Source organism: Belonocnema kinseyi, chromosome 2 (genome assembly GCF_010883055.1).
Source record: "Belonocnema kinseyi isolate 2016_QV_RU_SX_M_011 chromosome 2, B_treatae_v1, whole genome shotgun sequence".
NCBI lineage: Eukaryota > Metazoa > Arthropoda > Insecta > Hymenoptera > Cynipidae > Belonocnema > Belonocnema kinseyi.
In genome coordinates, this window is record NC_046658.1 from 23,266,947 (window position 1) to 23,292,139 (window position 25,193).

Below are 25,193 nucleotides of genomic sequence, written 5' to 3' on the forward strand. Positions count from 1 at the left end.
GGGGGGAGAGGGCAAACTTTATTTTCGCTCAGGGCGCCAAAACCCTAAGGCCGGCCCTGCGAATGAGTCGTGCCAATACAACATTCAGTCGTATATTTAAAAAAATGTTCAGCCTCGCAAGTGAGTCGTGTATCATACAGTAACTATTAGTCAAGGATTTACGTAATGTACATGATTATGCTATTGAGTATAATTAATTATAATAATATAATGAAAATGTTCGACTTCAATAACATGTGATAGAGTCAACCAATATTTGGCAAAATGTCTATTATTTTTGGAGATACAGCATGATTTGTAAAAAAAGTGTTTAATTAACTATATCTACAAAAAACCCATGAACATACTATTACCAAATCTTTAACGTCCAAATCCTCATTGTAGCCCCAAGAGGCTCAAATAGGTCTTCACACGACCTCTAAAAAGGTTTCCAGACCTAGAATCTTCATTGTGTCGATCCCTTGGCGAGTTCCTATGAAAGCAAGCTCGTAGAAGATTTTTTTAAGATTGACTCCTTGAAAGCTCTGCAATGCAATCTTGAGTCATCAATTTTAAAAATCATACAAATTTCGTGGCCGGTTCCGAAAGATTTGAAAAACGTAGCTAAATATTATGCTGAAATTTCGGAAAGTGTTGCAAAATTTTTAGTGGCTTGTTTGTATGGTCCGTTTGAGATTTATTTGGTTTAAATCATGGAATTTTATTCATTTGGGATTCTCTCGAACTGATCTTCTTGATCATTCTTTGATACTAATTTAAGCTTTTACGGTCACCTAAGTGATTTAGTTCTCCTTAGAAGAGGAACTAAAGCATCCCAAAAATCACAATTTAAAAAACCTTGTGCAAGGTCTAACTCTAATAGTAGATAATTTGTAACGCTGTAACAGTCTGTGGCATTTTTTCTTTTCATATTAAAGAAAAACATTTTTCAAAATGGTGCCTTAAATCACCAGAAGTTCTTGTACCGTGTTGTTCTTTATCTTTTTCTTTTTTTCCTTGGATCTCCTCTTTTAAACTTTCTAAACAAAATGGATATGGGTAGGAGGAGATAGCTGTTTGTAAGCCAGTAACGATTAATATAATAAGTTTGAAGTCTGATACGGAAAGATGCATTTGTTACGTCTTAATAGAGGTAACTTATCTTATATTTTAGTTAATTTCTTCGTTCTTTTTTCTAATTAACAAAATTTTTTTAACAGGGTTGAGGATAACTATCAATCTACAGAAATAAAGTGGTTAAACATGGATTTATACTTTACACATTAAGATTTATTTAATTTGTTACAAATGGATTATGAAATAAAAGTGTACAAAGTTAAAGTTAAAGATCGAAAAATAGAATTGACAGCTTCTGCTATCTTCTCTCGGCAACCCTGGGCGTGGCACTCCAGCGGCTGGCTGGTGGCGAGAATATTAAGCAGAGGGTCGAGACGATAGTTTAACCCTTCGACAAGTGTTTAGGATTTTATAGTTTGGACGGGCCGTATGTTGGCTCCGGAGTCAAAATATGGACGATTCTTCTGCATAGGCAAGCTCGCAATTTGGTTAGAGATACTGAGAGCCTCGCGAACGCTTATAAATCTCTTTAATATAAACTTAAGTGATGACTTGTAACTTGTAACTTATGACTGGTGAGCGAATTGTTCTTTATAATCCATGGTATTCACATGCATTCCCGTGATTTGATCCAGATATGGAGGAGAGATTAAAGTAGGGATAATCCATATTTGGTCGATTACGCATTGATCCTCATATATCCGTAATATATAATGCGTAAGATGTCCATATTTGGTGACTGGCGCAGTTTAAAAAACTGCATGCATCGTTTTTAGCTATTAAGAGGAAGGAACTTTCATATGTAGTGGTATCAAATATGAAGATTTAGAGTATTTCCACGAATGTAATATGTAGGCGTAATAATTTATAGGTATAGATTTGAGGAATCTAGCTTCCTGTTTGTTTCTGGAGGGCTATTTTGTAAATATAGAATGATTCTGTGTTTATGTTTCGTACTGGATGTCCGCTTACAATTCTTCTTTGATATCGATGATTGTCATTTCCAGGATGAAGATTTTAGTTCCTTATGCGTAGGAATGCATGGTAAAGATGTAAGAATAATTCACATGTGTTGTGCAGCTTTCAGTATTTTTTGGTGTAGGACGTATGAGAATAAGAGTCGGTTCGTATTTCTTAGTGATTGTTTGATAGGACCAAAAGGGGTTGGCTTTTTCGTTGTGTTAGTGTAGTGAAAAGTGACGCGTATTATGTAGTTTAGTGCGTTGTTCCTTTTAAATCTGGACCTTACAATTGCGGATTCGATTTTACACAGGTTTGTACAATATTTAAATATGACCTTTCAACTTACTTGTTTATCTATTGAATATGAATATTTTATAATTATAATACATTTGTTATAAATAATAGTATTTTTTATCAAAGTCGCGGGACGTAACACATTGTCAAGTTTATTGTGATTTTCGCAGTTTTCGAAGCAGATCCTCCTCCCGAATATATTGTTCGCTTAAGCTCGCATTCACTTTCTATTCTTCCATCTTACTTCCGAATCGCATTAGAATCAGGAAAAGAATTTCCGGGAAGCATTTTTAAACAAATTGAAACAAATCCTTGCCCGCCGTCTGCCAGTACTTTGATTCTGCTTTTTCTCAAAATGAAATGCAATAGAGCAGAATATAATACAGTAAACTAATATTTACATGTCGGAATATAAACTTATTTTAAAAGAAGAACTTATCAGTTTTTTATTTTAGAAACGAACTTAGATGTTCCCTTTCTTTAGTTACCGCCTCTACCAACTCCTCAGCATCTGTCCATACAACTGGCTTTTTTCTTTCTTTTCACGATCAACTTCAAATTTATAGGTATCAATTATGTTAACATCTTGCAAAATTGTTTACCTTTCCTTAAAATAGTCTCTATAGTGCTTTGGGCTGACATTTTCCTGCACAATACCTTAAAAGATTAGTCAAAACTTATATTTTATTTCACGATTATCTAGTGTGAACCAGATACTTGTCTATTGAGAAAACACAAAATCTTTTTTTCCATGGGGTTAAGAACAACTCTTGCTTTTACGCTACTAGTGGCAAGACCAAATTTATGTACACTCTTGAATACTTACTCTTTAAGGGAATATAATAAAGATTGCACAAAAATGTTTTAAAATATTTTATTTTTAATGATAAATACATCTACCACCTTAAAATACGGACGTTTACAACAAAATTCATAACTTTTTAAAATACTTAGATGTTTCGATTTTTCAGATAGTATAGGAAAGTCCAAAAACTTAATAAAATTGATCATAGCATGTTTTTTTTATTTTTATTGTTTTGTCTTTAAACGTGCCTACACAATTTTTATCTGCACTATTTGTCACCGGGTGATTGGACGGAGAAAAGCCATGCGAGACACCGTTGATTTAAATAAGTTACTCGAACTCATTGCTTCTAAACTACGGACCGCTTTATGTGACAATATTTTTCGGAAGTCCGTAGTTAGCGAATAATTTATCTGAAAATTCGATGACTGTACGCCTGAGTATTGTTTTGGAAACTGATAACCTCCAAACACTTCGAATGGGCGTTTACTACAACTAAATACGTATCCCCATATAACGGCAATAAAAAATCTGCGTGTATGCTATCTCACACCCTTTCTGGCCAAGTCCATGGCGTGAATGGTGTGTGTGTGTGGTGGTTTTTGTTCTGTAATGCAAATTTTACAGGACTTCACTGTGTTTTCAATGTCTAGGTCAACTGCGTTCCCAAAACAAGCAATTCTCTTTTATTACGATTTCGCTCTTTTTAGACAAATTATGTTGCTTCTGGTCCAACAATTCTTTATGATTACTCAGCCACCCTATCGTACAAAATTTTATTATGAAACTTACTCTGATTTAATGTACTCGATCTTACATCGAAAGCCAGACAAAAAATATGGCTATCTTTGCAAGCGGCTCGCAGCTATGACCGGCCGAAAACAAAATTGTAGAACGTTATACATCTGAATTGCTGAAAATCCGTACATTGCCGCATTATAAGGCATAACCAATTTCTTGTTTTGATCCTAGTGTGTCAGTGCCCTCGGGCAACTCAACTCGTTTTTTTTTTATCCAGCGAAAAGCTTCCTCATACTCCTTGGTCTATTCAAATATTTTCTTGTGCGTACTGTTAAATAGGGGTTCTAATTTTTCAAATCTATTTGCGAAAGATTTTCGCGTAAAAATTAATTAACCCGAGAAATAAGCCAAGCTGTTTTTTTTGTTGGTCTCAGTGCCTCAACTATCACTTTTATCTTTGACCTTGACTTTTGTAGTAAGCTCGTGTCGATAACGTTACCTAAATTTTCAATATTTTATTTTTTAATATCACATTTTTCTGTATTTAATATTAGCCGCGTTCCTCCAATCGTTTACGCACTTTACATAAATTTATAAGGTGTTCTTTATTCGTGCAACCGGTTACAAAATTATGGTTCAGATAAGCGTTGGTATTTAGAATATCCTGCACACTCGTCCATTATTTTCTGGAATTCACTCGGGATAGATACCGTACCCTCTGTCATCTTCGTATATAGGAGTAAACTCATATGAGTCGTAAAATATTTTGAAACGATTCAGTATATAAAATTGATTAATATTTATAAAATTGATCCGAGAGCGCTCGAAACAGAGACTATCACAATCACATTAAAATTAAGTAAAATTAAAAATGGCAAAAGGGAATTTTATTTCTGAGTTCCGGCATCACTGTTAAGTGTGAAGTATGATTTTTTATGATTAATAAATTGATATTTCAGAGCGGATAGGAAGAGTAATGCTACACGTTAATAAGTCTTGGGATTTTTTATTAACCGGAATCTGCATGTAAGCATGTGATAGGTCAGATTGGGAGATCGTCGAAACTTTTGTAACACGTGAAAAATATCGTCAAAGCGTGGAAGCGATCGTTTGTTCAGGTGAAAGTTTAAATTTTCGGTTAATTCAAAATAGCCGCAAATTCTTATTTCCCCATTAATTTTCAAAGCGAATTCTGCCAGACACTGTCTCCCAGTCAGTGGCGGGCCGTTCCTTTTCAGCAATAAACAATTTAACGTTTTTGTCTGATTATTTAAATTGACTTTTAAATTATTTAATTGAATAATCGGCATCATCGTGTTTTTTTCGAAACCGTATGTACTACGTTTATCGATTTTCAAATTTCTTAAATTTCCGTTTTTAAAGTTTTCTGATATTGCTGCATAGTACGTACCTGAGTCTATTTCCATCGAATCTTTTCTAACATTCTTTTGCTGGTAGAAACCGTATGTACCTCCGCAGTGTCTGCATGTCCTGGAGATGTGGCCTGGTTTGCTACAGCAGAAACAGCTTACTGCGGTGCTCGTGCCTGGGTATGATCCGCTAGGATTTGCTCGCCTCGGATTGTCGGGGTTTTTTTATTGGCCCGAACGTTGCCTTTTCTTAGTTTTTGTTGTGTGGCTCATTGTAAGGACTTTCTCCTTTTGATTTTTGCTGCCAATTTGAATAACTCGACCCTCGTCGACTAGGCATGTACACCACACACTAACTGGTCCGCAAACCTACCTACATTCCAGTCTTTATAATTGCAATTTACAGGGGGAGTGCGTGTAACGGGGGTCACGAATGACTATTGGTCTAATTATGGAGCTATCGAGCAAGCCGCAACGGAGTAACGGTCTAGATTGCAGGTTATGAATAGGTCGTGAATATGCACAATTATAATAAATATTATAAAAATAATATTAAATATTTTTTAAATATGTTTTATGACTTGAAAAATTATTACTTCTGGCACAAAAGTTTTTTTTATCAATAATTTGATATTTGTAGTACGTAATAAATTATTTTAAAAAATTATATGCTTGAAAAATAAATGGCAAATATCTAAAAATATAAAAGCGGGAGTTGGATTATAATTGTGAATATTTAAAATGAAGAATACGATATTAGGTCTAGAAAATATTATTTTATTGTTGAGAAATATGTATTTTCAACATTCTACTTTTTTCGTACAAATGCGTTTATTGTAAGGCTTCGACCAGACTTTCACTTTCAAGGGTCCCCTAATTTTTTCTTTGTTCCACCTTGCCCCCCTGCCCCATCGGGCATCCCCACATCGTCGAGCGGGCGGTTGATACGCGCGTAGAATGACCCGGAGGAGTGGAACTTGTAGAGAAAAAGGAGCGATCAGTACAGCATCATATTGCGTCGCGAATTGTCGTAGAGAACTGCGCTAGCCAAGTGTATACTTTTATGTAAGTGTTAATATTTTAAGAAATGGAGAAGGACGATAAAGCTCGAACATCAGCTAGTAAAGAGATGAACGTTAATTTTAAAGTGGATATCGATCAGAATATTTTCCAAAATTAAGATTTCCGGAATAATTTTTCGAACGGTCTTCTTGAGGAAAATTCCGTTTACGAAAATTTATGACTTTTGGCCGAAAATCCAATTGAAAAATGAAATGCAAAATCTTGAAGTATGAGCGAAACGATTGTTAACGGCAATTTGTAGATCATCAAGAATTATTTTTGGATTGAAGAGGAAGACGTAAAGGATGAAAAAATTCTCCTTGTTTTTGACTCATGGGAAGGACAGACTGATAATGTTCTACACGTTGAAATTTTTCTAGACCTGAGATGTCTACTGTTATAGACAAATGAAACCTTTAATCAAGAGATTACAAAACGCTACAGAATTGTTAAAAGAGGAACGGGAAGTATCTTAACCAGAAGGTGCGATGAAAATACACTCTCTTGTCCATCATCAGTTTTCAGCCGCAAGATTCGAAAAAATGATTTGCTAAGCTTGATGATAGTGATTTTTTATTACACATTTTCGAGGAATTCGAACATTTTTATTAGACGCCTGTGCCAAAGTATATTATGAAGCGATATTTTGATACATATTTTCTACAATAAAATAACATTTTCCAGGCCTAAGGCTAAAGAAATAAAGAATGGGTACTTCAGAAAGAGAACGACCCAAAACACCGCATCTGCCTGTGCAGCCAGTGGAAAGAGGAAAGTAGGAACATGGTCTTAAACTGGCCCTTACAATCCCCAGACGCAAATACAATAGAAAATGTATGGTTGACGCTGAAGTCTTCACCATAAACAGCTGACCTGACACCTGCGTGACATATAGAGATCCTCATCCTGCACTATGGCCGAAAGTTTGGTGAAAAGTATGCTCCGACGGTGCGAAGCTATAATCGGCAGTCATGGGAATTGTGCGCCATGTTAGGTAAACACACCACAGTAACAAAAAAGCCGACCACTTGTCTTCTTTTCTTTCTTGTGGAAGCGGGGTGGGGTGTGAGGTAAATTTTTGCGAGGCTGCTTTCCCCCCTCGAAAATAGAAAGTTTTTATCAAGGAAATTTTTTTCTTTAGATGCATATTTCTTTAAATATTTCGATACCTCAAGATAAAAGAATCACCTGCGTATCGCATATTTTTCAAAGCATTTCTTCAGGTGTGAATTACTAATTCCTAACTTTAACTATAGTATAAAAGAGTCTTTGCTTGAGTTTCTTGAGTTTAATGGTACCGTTTCTTGAAAAATAGGTTTACTAGTCAATTTTAAAGAATATCAAGAATTTCAGTCAAAAGACATATTTCAGCAAATTTTAAAATGAATAAAAAATGTATGACACTCATGGAAGTTTCTTAATTAAACATTTTAAGTATCATATATTTGTGCTTGTAAAACTTATAACAGTCGTGGTCCATAAAGTTTTCGGAATATATTTTTTTAAATAATTTTCAATTAGCCTTTGTTCTCGTGTAACACAAGTCTGGAGACATAATAAAAATTACAAATAGAAAGAAGTTAATTATTTTCTTAATTCGCTTGCTGGAACACACTGTATTAGCAATTTATGATAAACAGTAGTGTCCCTTCACAGGCAATCTGTATCAACTGAATTTTTCGGAATCGTAAATTTTTTTCGCTCTTTCTAACCTAGATTGTCATAAATTTCTCCAAAAAGTCGATTCAAACTATGTAAACCTTGAGTATAATTGTGATCAATAATGTTGAATCTTAGTAGTGTATATCATTTGTGCCCCAATTTTTCATCCTAGTAAAATTATCAATAAAATCAATTTATTGATATTTATTGTTACCTATTTATTATTATTATTATTGAAAATGAGCAGGGTCATCTAAGTCTCATGGTACTGGGGTTATCTGATGTTAACTATTGTACTGTACCCTTGAATCTTATTCTCTGATGAGGCTAGTTAGTAGTTTCCGCCATGTAGACATTATTTGTCGTATAGGGGATGTCTACCAAATTATGTGGTTCACAGAATTGATTTCCAAAATGCTTCACTCCGAGGCTTACTAGAACATTACAGTCGCAGATGGTGTGATGTGCTGTTTGGTCATGGAAGCAGTACTTTTCACATCGAGGGTCGAAATCAATCTTTATGTTAGTCAGGTGCCTCATTAAGCGACTATGGCCCATGAGAATTTCATACCTCGCGTGTTGCTCCAAGAGACATTCGTCAATAGCTTTTTGCACTTTTTGTATGAATATCTTTTTTTACCTTCAATGTTTTGAGGTCCAGGAACATAGATCAAGCAGACTCAGTTTTCACCGGATACTTCCAGAAACACTTGTAGGCAACTCCAAGATAGTCTGGATGTAAACTTTTCAGATTGGAGAGCTCTCAATGTAGCTTGACTATCAGAGCATATATAATTGTGATTTTTAAAAAAACGCACTCCATCTTCAGAACCAAGGAAGTCTTTAAAGCTGTGTGTATACCAGACAAGGCCTCCTGTTACAAAAAATTGCTTCTCCTCTGTTCATCATGCCAGACCTTCCTTTTCGGGAAGATCATCTAGGGCTTCATGAATGAGCATTCTTTTAGCATGTTATCAAAGTGCATGCAAAGGATTTCATCCCGAACTCTTTATTAATTAATAAAGATTAAGGAAGCGGTATACTTATGTGGCTCCTATGCCACTGTTAGGGTTGTTTTCTTTGATCCAATAATTGCCAGACTTTCTTCTTTTTATACTCGCTAAATCTGAATTAGTTAAATTTAACTAATTATCAGTCAATTTTCACTAATTGTAGAAGCAAGAACTCAGCAACTGACAATTAGTCAAAAGTAACTCATTCAATTGGTCATTTTCGTTTAACCAATTCAATTAGTCAAACTATGGACGTGGCGCGCCACCGGTCGCAATGGCGGACGGTGGCGAAACTACTAATTGGTCAGTCAAAATCTACCAATTGGTTAGTCAAAATTGACTAATTGCTTAGTCAAAAATGAGACGCGCATGCCCGTAACGCAGGCGCCCATTAGTTGCTTGTTTTCCGCCTTGTTTTAAATAAATCTATTCAAAGTTTTAAAATAAATAAATCAAAAATTTAAAATGAAATATATTTATTTCTAAAGCAACCCTTTAAGTCATTTTATAATTTGCACAATGATACTTACATGTAATTACTAAATTAATTATTAACTAATTAATATGATTATCAATTACAGTAATATTATTAATAATTAATAATTAAAATTATTATTTAATTAAATTAATTATTATTAAATTATATAAAACATATCATAGCGTACAAAAAAAAATTATTCAGAGAACAAAAAAATAAACTAAAGACTATCCGAAAGTTCAGTGGCAGCTGGTTTGAAGTTTCTTAATGCTGTTTCTAAGGACCTCACTGAGTTCTTTGCCGATTTTGAGATTTTATAAAGATAAACTTCCATAAAATTATCAAAAAAACGTTAGAGAAGAAGCAAAATGCACGATTAGGACGTAATGCAATTTATACAGCAAATCAAACACAGTTATTGCGCTTGCGCGATCATTAACTTGGATGTAACATCCGTCAGCTTGTATGAAGACTCGGTCCTTGGTGTCACCTTTGATAAGGATTATGTACGGTTGGACGTTCGTCGAAGCATCTTTGCGAACATCCGCCACATAATCGTCTATATTGGTTCCGAGCTGAAACAGTAACACAAAGTTGAGAGGTTTTTATTTTATCTATGAAAAAAATATTTTTGTTACTAAAAATAATATTTCAATGTTTCCAACTTTTTTGTTACAAATTCAAGTTCTTGCAATTCGAAAATAAATTTTTTGCGATTCATACTCGTAAACTGTTGTAGTATGGTTAAAAAAAGCTTAAAAAAGAGCCCAAGAACATGGAAAAATGTGGACTATTTCGGAAGTAATTGAAAATCTAAGAAAACATTGAAATTCATACTACTTTTGCAATATCTACTTAAAAACTAGACAAATTGGCTTAACCCTGGGCTTAATTTAAACAGAATTTCGAAAACAATCAACCTTTTAAAGAGACATTTTTTAGCTTCGGTATCATTGAAATTCAGAGAATTTATTCAGTCATAAAAAAGAGAGGTGGTCGAAAACTTTTTCACGCTACTGTACATTATCAGAATGATTCAGTTCCCTCGGGTTTTCGTCCATAAGGATTTAAATTTTCAACAAGTGAATTCGTAGATGCTATAAAATAGTATAACGGACATCCTCGCACTTTTTTTGCGAGATAATAACAAAAAACTGTATACTAGTAAATAAAAATGTTATACATGTGCACTATTTTGATATTAGGCTTTGTTTTCAGCTTTCTGTTATTTAATTTTTCAGAATTTGGAAATTATTTATGAAATAAACTTTTTCAATTGACTAAAAACAAGGTTAGTTCCAGGACATTAGTTACAATGTTTTTTTTTTGCTTGTCCTCAGTTTTTGGCAAAACATATTGTGTGGTTTGAAAGTCAATCTGGGGAAAATTGTAACACATAACCTCAAAATACACACACATTAACCAAATTTAACAAAACTTATTTGTTTTATTATACCACAAAATAAGAGTTCGGGGACGTCCGTCAGCATATTCGCTATCATTCCCTAAAATGTTAAAACAAAAGCTATGCTATTGGAGGGAAAAAGCAGGGAGAACTCAACACTAATGAAATCAATAATTTTATGAGTATTACATGTCCTTCATCTTAAAAAATAATATAATAATTTTTAAGAGCATTTAAAATTATTCTACAATGTTTTGGAGCCTGTAGAAACTTTTTTCGCAACTAAAATGTACAAAAAAAGGGAACATTTTAGCAAATTAAATGGCCGACGCATGAATTGAATCAAAAAAAAAAAAAATTCGTCATTCGCAGCACTAGGCAGAATCGCTAATATAAATTTCGCTTCGCTATTCACATACTCGGTAATAAACGTTAAATTCAGAAACATTAAGAATTTGTATTCCTAAGAATACGCGATTTTTCCCCCGTCTAGAAATCCCTCAACGGAAACAGAAAAAGTGCAAATCCTATTCCTCGCAATTGACTTAGTAAAATGTTACGAAAGCATTTAACCTATTTTTCATTATTAAATCTCTTTATAACTTATAAATTCAAAAAACAATCAAATTTATTTCTATTTTAATAATTCAGTTAAATGTCTTGAAAAATGCATACAAGAAATCTATTCAAATGTGTGAATTAAAATAATTTTAACCCTAGAGAGGCGGACTTGAACTGATTGAAATTAAATTTTCGAAACTCATATTACACATGAAGGAATTAAAACAGTTTATCACACATATTTTGTGAACCTATTAGAAGAAATCAAATAATCTAAAAAATTAAGCACTTTTGGGGAATAGAATACATATCTGTGAGGTCACCTGTCGATACAATTACAAGAAATTAAATATATTGAAAACACATTCTCTTTTGGGGAATAGGAACCTTTGCGGCGGCCACTATGGAAATAGAAATAAACTAGTTTCTGAGATATCCTATTCTCATAATGACATTTTAGACAGATGGAAAAATTTCGTATTCAAAATAATAGAATTAGCTTCACTTTTAAGCTGAAATCTGAAAATATTAATTTTTTTCTATTTAACGCTTACTACCGGGTATACTATTCCATTCAATTTGAACTATTCCACTTTATATATGGCAAACAATTTTCGTAAAAATTACAAATCATTTTATTGTTCTTACCTTTCAAAATTGCAGCAACTTCCGGATCAAAGACCTTCTGCAACTCGACAGCCAATTCATCAATTGTCAAATCGTTAAAATTCTTCATATTTTCTAAACTCAAATTTCTGAAAATCTGAAAACAATGAAAAAATGTCGAATCTGTATCGAAAATCTCAAACTATTATCATTTGATATAATTTGTTTAAAGGCCAAGATCGATTAAAAATGAGAGGGATTACTAAAAAGATTCATAAGATAAAGTAAAATCAGAATGATTTTACTCTAGAAGAATGCTGGAAAAATGGTATCATTTGCAAATTAGCAAACAGAAAATTTGCTTTACATTTATATCTACTGTACATTAAGGGTAGGAAATATTTTTTGTTTGTAAAAGAAATATATTATATCGCGAAACACAGATTGTACACAAAGGTTACATGCCTGTAACGCGTGCGTTGCAGTTATAGTGTTTGACGCTAGTATTGAAAAAAATGTACTTACCAAAGTATTCTTTTAAGCATTTTCCTTCCGCTACTGCTGCCTTCTGATTTTTGTTAAAAAAAGATCAACAGCACTTGATTTCACTTCACTCAAAAACTCCAAAACTTTCCACAAACTACACTGACTGCAAAATAGACGCTTCACTGCTCTTTTGACCCCTTCTTTCCCATCAATCACCATGGTTACGGAGCATGGTCACTTCACTCCGACGAGCATGGGTATTTGCGCATCAACGACTTGCAGTAGATAGTGGTTATGTTCAGAAATTGACTAACGAATTGGTAGTTCTCAGAAATGACTAACGAAAATTAGTTATTTTTTTGACTAATTCAATTGGTAAGGTACTTAGAGTGGCCCGTTGACCAATTCATTAGTCAAAACCTTGAAAGTAACTAATTTTTCAGTCAAAATTGATTGTACTAATTGAATTAGTTAAATTTTAACTAATTCAGATTTAGCGAGTACATATTTTCCCTAGCTAAAATGTTAATATTATTCAAATCAAAATCAAAGTAATGGTTGAAATTCCAACAGTGTTGTGATTAACCTGTATCAGGATTATGAACTCCACAATCTACTCTGTGTTCAGTTACTCTAGTTTTTAATCTCCTACTTGTTTCCCCAATATAGACATTTTCACAACATTTACATTTTATAAGATATATGATTCCACACAAATTTTCTATATTATCACTATTCTTTTTATTTCGTTTAAAAAGATATTTCGGATTCCAATCGTGTACAAAACTACGAATTTTGCCGACGTTTTGTGAAAATTGCAGATCACTTCTCCAGACCTTTTTTTTGTTAGTGTCAATGCAGTTATTCTCCCTACAAGAACTATTGTAGATTTCATAAATTCTTTCTCTAATAATACGTTTTATCAAAGAAAGCGGATTATTATCTTGAACTAATGTAATTTTTAATTGTTACAAATTTTCTTTTCTGAAACCTAACTTTATACACCTATCAATCAATCCTTTTATTAAACCAACCTTTTTCCAAAGAAATGATGTGAATTATAATCAAGATATCTACCCAATCACGATGGTTTTTTGTACCAATTGATAATTAAATCACCTTGACATCTTTAAATATTCTGTAAATCAGGGTAATTTATTAAATTACTCTGTTCTAGTTAAAATGTAAACTGTATTCAATTTTCTATGCTATTAAAAGCATTCATAAAATCATCATAGAATTTAAATTTTTTAAATCTCTTTTTTCTACGTCTTCTAAAACCATATTTGAAATTGTAGGGGAAAATGTAGAGCTTATAGGACAACCACTTAATTGTTTGTAGTATTTTCCAATAAATGAGAAAACTGTATTATTAAAAACCGTTCTGGTAGCTATTAAAAATGTATATTTTGTTACTTTAGTTAGGTCATGATTTAAATTAAATTTTTTCTATGCAATCCAATACAAGATCTCATGCAATGCTATCAAGCATAGGAGAAACATCCAATGAAACTGAACAATGTGTTAAGGGGAATTCAATTTTATTCAATGAGTGTTCTAAGTCCCAAATAATTTTGACAACCGATTCTATGTTTCTTGAAACAGGTTTTAAAGCATTTGATATATATTTTGCTAAGTTGTAAGTAGTAGGTCCGACTGTGGATACAATTAGTCACCGTTTCAAATTTGGTTTATGTACTTTTGGAAGAGCATAAGCTTTAACTACCACACTATTATGTATTTTTAATTTATAGGCGAATTGTTAGTTTATTATTCTTTTTCCCCCATCTGAAGGCTATATTTTTACACTCATCTTCTATGGTTGGCACAAGAGTCGTCTTATGAGAGACTGCATTAAAAAAATTTAATCCTTATGTACCTTTTGAAATTTTTCAACAAGTTTATGGTTTATGGTTTATGGATAAATTATGGTTGGACATTAATTAATTGTTTTACGACCATACTATTAACATGTATCTTGTTGCCATTAAAGGGATCACAAAATTTGCCATCCAGTGCTAAAGTTTCAACTAACTCATCCGGGATTTCAACATTTCAAATATTTTTGAAGCAATTTTTCAATCAAAAATTTTTATATTGTTTCTTACTAGTTAAATTCCTACTATGTAGTAAATTAAACTTCTTTATACACTCTTGTCTCTTTTTATACTTTAAATTATTTAGACTTAAATATTGTAAACATAAAAACATTTTAATCGATCCATCATTGATAACTCTTTTTAAACGATATTCTAAATATTTGAAAAATGACTTGATTGTTGAATATTTTTAACTGCATTTTCAATTTCATTTTTTTATTTGAAGTTAAGATTTAGAAATTTCAAGTTAGATTTTTGAAGAAAGATTGAGCACTGGTTTTTTGCAATGGATGTTGAAGCACTATTTTAGATGTATGTGAATGACGGTGGGGTACGACTGACGAGCTTGCTCAAGTGGAGGCGTAATGTTATAAAAGGAGGAATTATTTTATTTCAATCTTTCTTTTTTGAAGTTTTTTTTTCAGATTGTCACGGGTGATATGTAAATGAGATCCTAGTCATTGTGCGTACATGTAAAAAAAATCAAGTCCTACTTTCAGAATTCATGCATTAAAAATAAATTTATTGTTCTTAAAAGAAAATTTTCTGCTCTAAAAATATTCTTCTATACGTTTTTGCCAAAAGATGAGTTGTAAGCCAAAAAATAAGCGCACGAATATACTCAGCGCCGTATCCCGCCACTCCTGGAGGTGATTATGCATTACCTACGGTCTGTACATGAAAAAAGTCTAGAACATTTTTTGTTGCAAATTTTACTCTTGATATTTTCATGCTTATTAGGTATTTCAGGTTGGGTGGGGGAAATCCAATATATCTGCACGCTGAAGGCCAAACAATAATATAAATTGCATTGACGAAACTTTATTTGTCAGTATTTCAAAACAAAAATGACTTTCCCAATAAGTGTATTGGAATATTTTTTTTAGTTCTTTTAAAAGAAATTATGATATCCGTAGCAACAAAGTTCTTATGCAGATTCCTATGGCATTTATTGTGAAAAACACGAATCTAAAAGCTTTAACTCAATTCCTCGAAAAGTTTTCGAGATATTGATGTTATTTACTTTTTTATTTTGTGGCCAGTAACAGGGGTGCTTTCACGCCTTCCACGAGGCATTGGAAAAGGGGTAGGGGTGCGAGCTTATACTATTTCTGTAAGCCGTCGCAGAGGTGCCTACGTAAAAAATCGATATATGGAAAACTTGTTGAGATATCATATTACAGTATTGGGATTCGTTTTTCTCGCAAAAAATCCTATTAATACACACATTAGGAAATAAGGTTAATAAACGTACATAAAAAACATCTGCAAGAAATGAAAAGCAACAGTCAATAATTTTTAAATAAAAAAAAAACGATATCTCCAAAACTATTCGAGATATAGTGTATTAAAATAAAAATCTGTGTTTCCCGCAACAAATTTCACTGAAATCCATATTTAGAAATTATGTTAATCAAAAACAAAAGTCAATAATTTTAATGCCAAGAATCGATAAATTGAAAAGATTCGATAAATCGACTTAAGACTTTCAAGTTCGTATTTCTCCCAAAAAATTCTATAGGAATCCTTATTAAACCTTTGTCGCATGCAATTGCACTATTGTTTGGACCTTGGCGTGCAGACATCTCGCCAGCTGACGTCACAACATGAGAAACTTAATTTATTTTTGTTCAGCTATGCACACTTTCGGATATAATTGCCAAAAACCAACGATACTAGGGGTATGTTTTTGTCTAGTGGTTGTTTTTTGAGGCTAGAGGTACAAGCGTAAGCCAAATGATACGAAAATTTTTTGAAATTTGTTTCAAATGCCCTCAGACATACGAATATCAAGAAGAAAAAACTTTCTTGTTTTTTATGGAAAAAGTGTAATTTTCCCGGACTATAATCTCAACCGTTTTAATATTTCAAGGAGCAGTACCTGGTATTCTGTTTGTCCCATCTCTATTCATTACTTCATTAAAAGAAAAAAAATCATATCCATATGTCATATAAGTCTTCTTTTTGCTGCGCTTATTCGACTAGTAATCTTTGAGAGTTCATAATATTCCTTTGAATGCGGAAGATTGCTGCCACTTACTCGACGAGTTTTAACGTCTACGATATTTATTTTTTTACAACTCATGTATAATTGCAGTTGTGCTTTTTAAGCATTTTGAAGTCAGAAGAAGTATAAGGTTTGACGTCAGAGGTGAATACAGTACACTGCCTGTAACTAACGGCTTGATGCACGTGCTACTAGGGTTATTTTAATTTTTAACCAATGTCAAAACAACTCAATTATTTATGGTTAGAATTATGATTTTTTAATTCAGAAATTTTCTAATTAAAAAAATCGTATCCTCATCACTGAGCTTAGTGCAAAACATGTCAAGTTAGAAAAAAGATGGCAATATGAACGGAGTGGGGTCTCTCAATAAATACATGATATATTACCCTACAGGCCCATCAAGTTCGTACTTAGTGAGAATGTACTGTAATCGAAATTATAGGTCTATGAGCTCACATTTTACATGCAGCATCAGATAATTGTCACTCTCATAATAAAAACTGTGGCAATTTTTTATGGAGAAGGTAAAATTAATTTTTAACTCACCGTAATTTCATCGGAATTCACCGAGAATTCTTCAGAATTAACTATGATTGCTTCGGAAGTAACCACAAGATCTTCAGAATTCATTATGAATTCTTTGCACCTCTTTGCAATTCACAATGAACTCTTCGGAATTTACCATAAATTCATTGAAATTTACTGAATTCTTTGAATTTTATCCTAAGTTGTTTGGAATTCTTCGGAATTAACCTTAAAACTTTAAGATTGTTTTTTTATTCTTTCAAGTTCTTGTAATTCGTCTTAAATTATTTAAATCCATTGATTTTTTTAATTCTCTCTTAGTTCGTTTTAACTATGGTAATTCTTTAAGATCGCGACTTCAGGTGTTCGTCATGATTGTTATTCCTCAATTAAAAACTTAATATGAGCAGAAATCCTGCCTGTGTTATTGTGCACGTCTGAAATTATGCATTTGTCATAATGGAATGGTGTTACGTATATAGTCATGCAACTGGATAAACTCATGGCATTTTAGGTCTAAGACGAACGCTTTAGATTAAAAACAAGTCGCCGGGGCCCTTTTCATGTGGATGCGCACGTATTATAGCATACTCTCCAGATGCCAGAAAAGTCTGGAAACTTTATTAAATACAAATTTTCTGATGAAGAACAGTTTTTTTTACAAATAATATGCTTTGGATTTGATTGGATTCGAGGGAATATTTTAAATTATTTTTTGCTTCAAAATTGATGCTTCTTTATATATTGATGATTTGATTAATTTTTGTTGGAATTTTTTCCAAACCGTTCGGGCATTGTATTGCAAAATAGGAACGCTAAATTAAATTTATCTGTTTTTTGCAGACACCCCTAAGAAAATATCAACTCCATTATTAGACTATTTAAAGCAACGGAAGCATGAGAAACAACGACTTAGAGAAGAAAAACGCGAAGAAAGGCGGCGTCGAGATTTTGATAGGCGACGCGCAAATGAGCTTAACGTACCTAAGGTAATGAAGTTCTTCAGAAATCCTGCAAAATTATTATATTTTTATTATAATTTATGTCATTATATTGTATTATAATTATATTATTATCATTTTTGTCTCGTGTCATAATAGAAATTATACTCTTTTTCACCCATTTATGACATGAAATGTTTTTTATAGTTATACGTGGAATTACAAAATAAATAAGTATGATTTCGCTCAATCCTGATAAAAATTACTATATATCGTAACTATGCTTTAAATTATCTGTTTCCCAATTTAAAGAGTTATATCCTGCAGGCTGAAAAAATCCTTATTATATAAAAGAAGGGAGGCACTGCAGAACCAACGAAATCACATTTGGTCGACATTCAGCAAAGACAAAGAACGTTCTAGAAAATTTAATTTTCCATTTACCTAAAAGCTAAGAATTCCATTTCTAGATTATTAGATTCTTAATCAAGAAAAAAAAGTTTGGCAAAAAAAAACCCAACCACTTTTGGGAAAATAGAGAGGTAAGTTTTTGAAAAAAAGCATTTTTGGCCATGTTTAAAAACAACGTAGGGCGCGAATCTACAAAAATATATTAAGTAGCCATGCCAATATTTTTGGGTGTGCTTGTGTAATCTCTTTTTCGACAGAATGTGGTTTGACTTATTTTGTTGTGCTATCTAAATATCGCGATTAGCAAAAAGTATTTGTTAGAATTTTTCTCATCGACATTTGATAAACAATTTTAGATTTTCGTCAATTTTCCAGGTTTCGTTCTTTCAACGGAATTAATTTTAGACTCTAGAAGGCATATATGAATTTTATAATACGTAAAAGGCCGACGGGGTTAAAAATTACGTTATCCTGATACTGCGTGTATGATGTTACTATTCGTTGTTAAATAGCCTTTTAATCAATGATTTCCCTCTACATTAGAATAAGGAAGACGATGATAGTAATCAATTTCTAGTAGTTATACGGAAAACAGGTAAACATGTTGAAAAACAAAGGGATTGGCTAAAATGACTTTTTTGTAAATTTGGAAAAATGAATTCTGCCTGTTGAAAATGGACGAAAATCTTTATTTGTTTATGTATTTGTGTCACCTCCGCAGTAATTCTTCGCCACTTATACGCCGTGGTCTTATAGACAATTTCCCTGCCGTATCGTAACTAATCACGTTAAGGATCTAAGCTGGTACCTCAAACTGTTGCTGCAGTAAATCAAGAATGTCAAGCTACTCCGGTGAGAGCAAGGCATTTCTCATATTGAGGGTGATAAATACACGTGCGGGAGTGTTAAAAGAAACTTACGAACCATTACAATCTTGCCAGAAATGATGCCCATATGTTCATATTTATGGAAGTAGTGATTTTTTAAAGTAGATAGGCGGTATATAATATTTTTTCTGAATAAACAAAATAAAAATGTACAACCTTAAACAGATGATACATTTTCACCGTTTAAATATGAATATTTTACATTTTAACATACTTGATTTTAAATATGACCACTTTCTCCCTAGATCTGCATTCTATGGATATTTCATCTCATTTGGTAAAAGTTAATGATTAGTTTCTTAGTTAAGCTGTATCTATTGTCTCATTTTCGTAGAAATGCATCTATAAGAATTTGACATTTCAAAACATTTAATGTGCTCTTGTAAGGACAAGAACAGCTCCGATTTTGATATTAAAAAAATTTTATATCGTTTAAAATCAGAAACCTTTTGGAGGGGACCATTAATTATGTATATTATTTAAATAATATTGAAGATATTTATTTTAAAAATTAAGTTTTGTCACCATTTTTTCCTAAAAATCTCTATATAGTAATTTCAGAATAAAAAAAAGTTGTTAAAATAAATTGTATATCCATAATTATATATTTACATCGTAAAAATTGGCTGTGTGGGTCCAGAAATATGTACGTGTTTGACACACCATTGCGTTTATTTGATAAAAATTCATCTTTTAAGGTATAAAATTAATCATTTTGGTCGAAAATTCCACTATTGGGTTAAAATTTGAAGTACTTTGTTAAAAATGTATTGATTGGTGCATGGCTTTAGTTGAAAATTCATATCTTTGGTTGACAAATTAAATTTTTTTGTAAAGTCCTTGACTTTTGCTTGATTGTTTATGTTTTAAATAAAAATTAAACTACTTCAGGTGAAGATTCATCACTTTAGTTAAAAATTCATCTATTTCATTAAAACTTTAACTATTTTTTAAACATTGTAAATAAATTCTAAATTAATAAAATTAATATTATTGTACCTTTTTACAATTAAAGAATGCTTTGAAAGGGAAAAGTTGAATAAAAAACTTTCATTTTAATAAAAAATGTGATCGAAAGTTTGAAATCGTTCTTCACGTCCAAGGTGATGTACAATAACTAAATTTATAACTTTCTCTCTGTTATTTCTCAAGGGCAATCACACGCTTGGTTTTTGAATATTTCTAATATAGATATTCCACAGAGAGTATGGATCCTTTATCACGAGAGGAATTTAAAGAAAGAGAGAATTCATGGAGGTGTTATCATAAAGTGAGAATGTAGCAAAAAAGATATTCTTTTAAAAAAGAAACTCTCGCGAGATAACAATGTTTGAGATGGGGTTATTAATTGGATCATTGATTCTATTCTTTTGATAATAGTGTTTTATATGTGTACATTAATTTTCGCCAAAGAATGAAAAATTAGACCGTATAAAGTTTTATATTAGTCTATGTTTTTTACTTTCATATATCATGCGAACTTTAGACAATATAATTTTCTCTTGTGCATACCGGCAGTTTTTCCATAAATAATCTCTGATGAGGAATTTTAAATTAGCTTTGAAACATGTTGGTCCGTATTAATATAAAAGAGACGGAGAAAGAATAAGAAAAGAGTGAAAGGTTGGTTTTGGTTGAGTCTTTTCTCTTTCTCCATCGTTTTTCTTCTGTTATATAATTGTCTTTAATGGTCCGGAAAGTAGGTAGTTGCAAATCTAATTTTGATTTGAGAGCTTTTTTATATTCCGTTTTTGGAGTATAAAATGATTTCCAGGAAAGAAAATTTCATTTCAACCGCATAACTATTATCAAAGTCCATTTCTCTTGGAAAAATTTTACCCAAAACCATGCGTGTACTAAAAGGGGTTATGTAGCCTATTAAGATTAATTCAAAAGTTCGAATTCCCCTTCTTATCTCTGTTCTATCCTATCCTGTCATATCCATCCTGTCCGATCATATCTTACCATCCCATCCACACGGTTCTTACTTGCCTACCCTCTACGCCCCACCATACATTACCGCTTCCTCTATAACTCACATATCAATTTATAATCCCGGGATATCCTATTTGATCGGATTTACCTATATCCCGGGCTCTTCTCCAGGCGGAAATTTGTGTACGCACAGAATATCCGAGATGTCTATGGGACGTTTATGGGATATTCAAATGTCCCACGTGGGATAGACCTTCTGGATATCTTGGAAATATACTTGGTATATTAAAATTTTATCCCTATCCTCTAACTTACCAACTTTTACCTCTGCATTTCCTCCCCTCCCATATTTACGCTCCCATCCCTTCTTCTCATCCCCTCTACTACTTATCTCACCTATCCTTCGCTGCTCCTACTTCTCCTCTCCTCGCAATCATTACTTTCCTGTATTCCTCTACTTACACTCTCCTTACTTCCTCTTCCGTGATAAAGCACAACGGTTGGATACCAGACCGAAACTATGAGGTTTTCCGTATAGAAAAATTATGCTCTCATTTCATAAATGCTCTCAATCGATGCAGTGACACCTTTTACGCATACTGTAACAAAAGCATGTTTTCTTCATGTTTGCAATACCTAATAGTCATCGCACGTTCGCGCGGCTTTGAAAATTCGCAGCCGTAGGGTCGTCAAGCGCGGAGCCAAACTATCCACGGCGTATCAATGTATACCAAATTTGCACATTTAATTTTCATTTCATGAATGTTAAAAAGACTTGTAAGATTTAACCACGTAGGCAAATATTTGCCGCAATTAAAAACAAACGAGAAATATGTCGATTTTCTCTAAAAAGGAGGCACATACGCCCTTTTTCATTAACGGCCTCAATTTTAATTGGATCGTACATTTTGACCCAAAAGTTAAGTATCACTGTTTTAAAGGTAACATTTTTTAATTAAGTCTTCCACGATTAAAACGGAACACGCTCGAAATGCCTTGGTTTCAGTTGGCCTCTTGGTTATTCTCATTCTTGATTTTTCAAAGTCGGATTCCGTTTTGATCGCGGGAGGCTCAATTCCATGCCGCCGCCAACTTGTTCAAACGATTTTTGGTTAGGGACTATTAAAGCTTGACCTTGAACGAAGAAGCTGATTACATATCCCTTTGTTAACTATTCTTGATATTAACATTTTTTCCTATCTGAATCATGAAATGCGTTCGTACAAATATCATATCGTTGGTGCGATGGGCAAGGATTCTTACAAAAATAGTTTAAATAAAGAAAATACGTTGTATATATTTCATTTTTACTGATATCCATACACTCATAAGTGTCGGCTAAAAAATTTGGTGTTTTTTAATATTTACATCAATTAAAAAAAGATTGTCGATGGTGTAACTTGCTAAACGTTCCACCATTAATTATTAACCTATGTTTAGCTAACCGTATACCCTGTTCGCAATAAAGTCTAGGTTCTACTTTTTTTTAACGGCGATGCTGATTGGTTTAAAAGATAGTGGAACCTAATCTGATGATTAAATAAAGTTAATCTAAGGCTTAAAAATTAATCAAGGTTGGTGGAATCGTCCGTCAAACTTCCAGTTTGTGAATAATATAGAACCTCTTATTCCGTCAGTCGTTTTGAATGTTTAAATAATTATATCGGTACCTCTAAGTTAAATTCTCCTATCTAAGTTTCGAACTCAAACTCCCCAGTTTACAGTCCACCATTTTTTTAAAGATAAACAAGCTTTTTCTTTGTTTACTTGCTTCGAAAATACAGTGAAAAGCCTCAGATTTACCCGTTTTTCAGTACATATAATAACACGTCGCATTATCTAAACAGCTGTAAATGAGTAAGCATATAAGTGAGAAGTCGTTTTCATTATCTGTAACATTTTGACGGTTTGCCGAATTTCAGAGCAATTTCTTAATTTCTAAGCATGAACTATTGAATTTCATGTTGCATGTCATGCTGAAACACTATTTCGCACTGCACGCGCCAGAATAGGGCCCTTGGGGTCAGAGAATTTACGTAAGAGGCTCTCTAGGGAGCGACGCGAGTCCGTAAATATGACCACGTTTCTCAAGCCTGGTTCTATTACAAATTTAACCACGTAAAAGAGAGCATGTAGTTCCGCTGACAGAGCAGACATGTGATCCCGTAGACAGACTCCAAACCTACGGTGACCGGTGGGGATATAGTAACCACATCCCACCACCCGCAAGGCCTGATTAACTGAATTGTCTGTGTAAACACATGTCGCTCCAGGAAACTTGCGGTCATCAAACTCATAAAAAATCTGCTGCGGACACTCACAATCCTTAAAAGCTCCCCTCTTCCCGATTCCAAGTCCAGAGAGATCGGAGCCAACATATCGCTCCAAGAGTCATCAAAATAACCCGGTCGCTCAGAGCAATCCATATCCCCGGTGAAGGCTCCCATCGCATCATGGGAAAACCTTTTCTGGGTTCACCCTGCAATCTCTAAATAGGGCCCCGTCTGCCAAGTCTTCCAACTTCCTCGCTAGCGGGCTCTCATTTCAGCAAAAGTTTCTCAAAATGAACCTATTTGCCAGTAATTACCGGTGAAACGGCAGAGGTGTCTCGGAAGCCTCCGAGAGGCTTCTTTATGAACAGTGAGGAAGAGGGAGGGTGAGACCCTCTAGGAGAATCTTGCAATCACCCTGAGGATATTGTGAGCTCTTGAAGCCTTGGCAGCAATCGCCCTAATCTGAGCGATCAAATTCAACTATTTATCCAGCAATATTTCCAAATAGTTAAGGGTAGACTGGCACTGAATAGCCGTTTGATTGATCGTAATGGAAATGCCCTAAACTCTCCAGCCACGGGGTCAATCGCTCACAAGCCAATTCCAGGAGATCCGAAGCCTCCTGCACAGATCCCTTGGTGACGTAAAGATGTAAGTCATCCGGGTAAATAGCGTAAATAGTCTGGTCTGTAGGCCCCACATGTCTCGAGGGAGTCACGGAGATAGTTTATGAATTTATCATAAATATTCTCGGGAATGTCCCCTTCTCCCAGCTCAGTTATAAAGCCCAGAATAAGAGTCTCCATATTCTCGTTAAACAGACCCCAGTTCAACAGCTTGATGTTAAATCTGTTTAAAGAGGAGCGGCTGAGAGATTAGGAGGCTTCCAGCTTTCCAAAGACTGGGGCATGATCCGAGTTATGACTATTATCGCCAACTCGGACTGTGGAGGTCGATGCAAGAGCATCTGTGGTGAAAACAAGATTTAGGTTGTTGGCAAACCGACCAGGACCCGAAATATAGGTGGAAACGAAGTCGTTGGATGGGATCAAGCCGCTATCAAATACGGCAGGACATAATTAATTTCCCAGAAAGTTTGTATTAGGAGAGCCTCACATCGGAGAGTGGGCGTTGAAATCTCCACACATTATTAAGTAGCCTTTATTGGGCAAATAATCGATCAGGTACTGCCAGGAGCCCTGAGTGATTTTGGCGTCCGGAGGCACATAAATAGAGAGGAAGAGCACCCTCGCGAGTGACGCTTTAATTGTTGTCTCCACGACCTCCAGATCACTCGTCCATGGACCAGACAAATCCATGCTGTCAACGCAGAAACCATCTCTGATCGGAATCAGCGGACCCCCCCCCCCCCTAAACACTCTATCACACGGATAGGTCAAGTATACCTTAATTTTGAAGTTTTGACCTCGAGACAGCTATTATTTAAAGATGCATAGGACATCCAAATCATTCAGAAAGAGCAAGGACGCCACCTCCTCCCTGTTCCCAATTACACTACAAGCAGCCCACTTTTAAAATTTTACTAGCTTCCGCTTAGATTCCATTTTAGAGCCTTATATAAAATTAATTTTAGGGGCGGGAAGCCCAG

The 25,193-nt window shown here is 33.7% G+C and overlaps 1 protein-coding gene across 3 annotated transcripts in view; it reads left to right on the forward strand.

Annotated features, from left to right (window-relative positions):
* Positions 1–25,193, forward strand: part of LOC117166855 (regulator of nonsense transcripts 3A) — a 418,318-nt gene that overhangs the window by 144,126 nt on the left and 248,999 nt on the right. For all 3 annotated transcript variants that reach the window (XM_033351221.1, XM_033351220.1, XM_033351222.1), the window contains exon 3: positions 17,981–18,126. In XM_033351221.1, the coding sequence (XP_033207112.1) occupies positions 17,981–18,126 (146 nt within the window). The remainder of the gene's footprint in view (positions 1–17,980; positions 18,127–25,193) is intronic.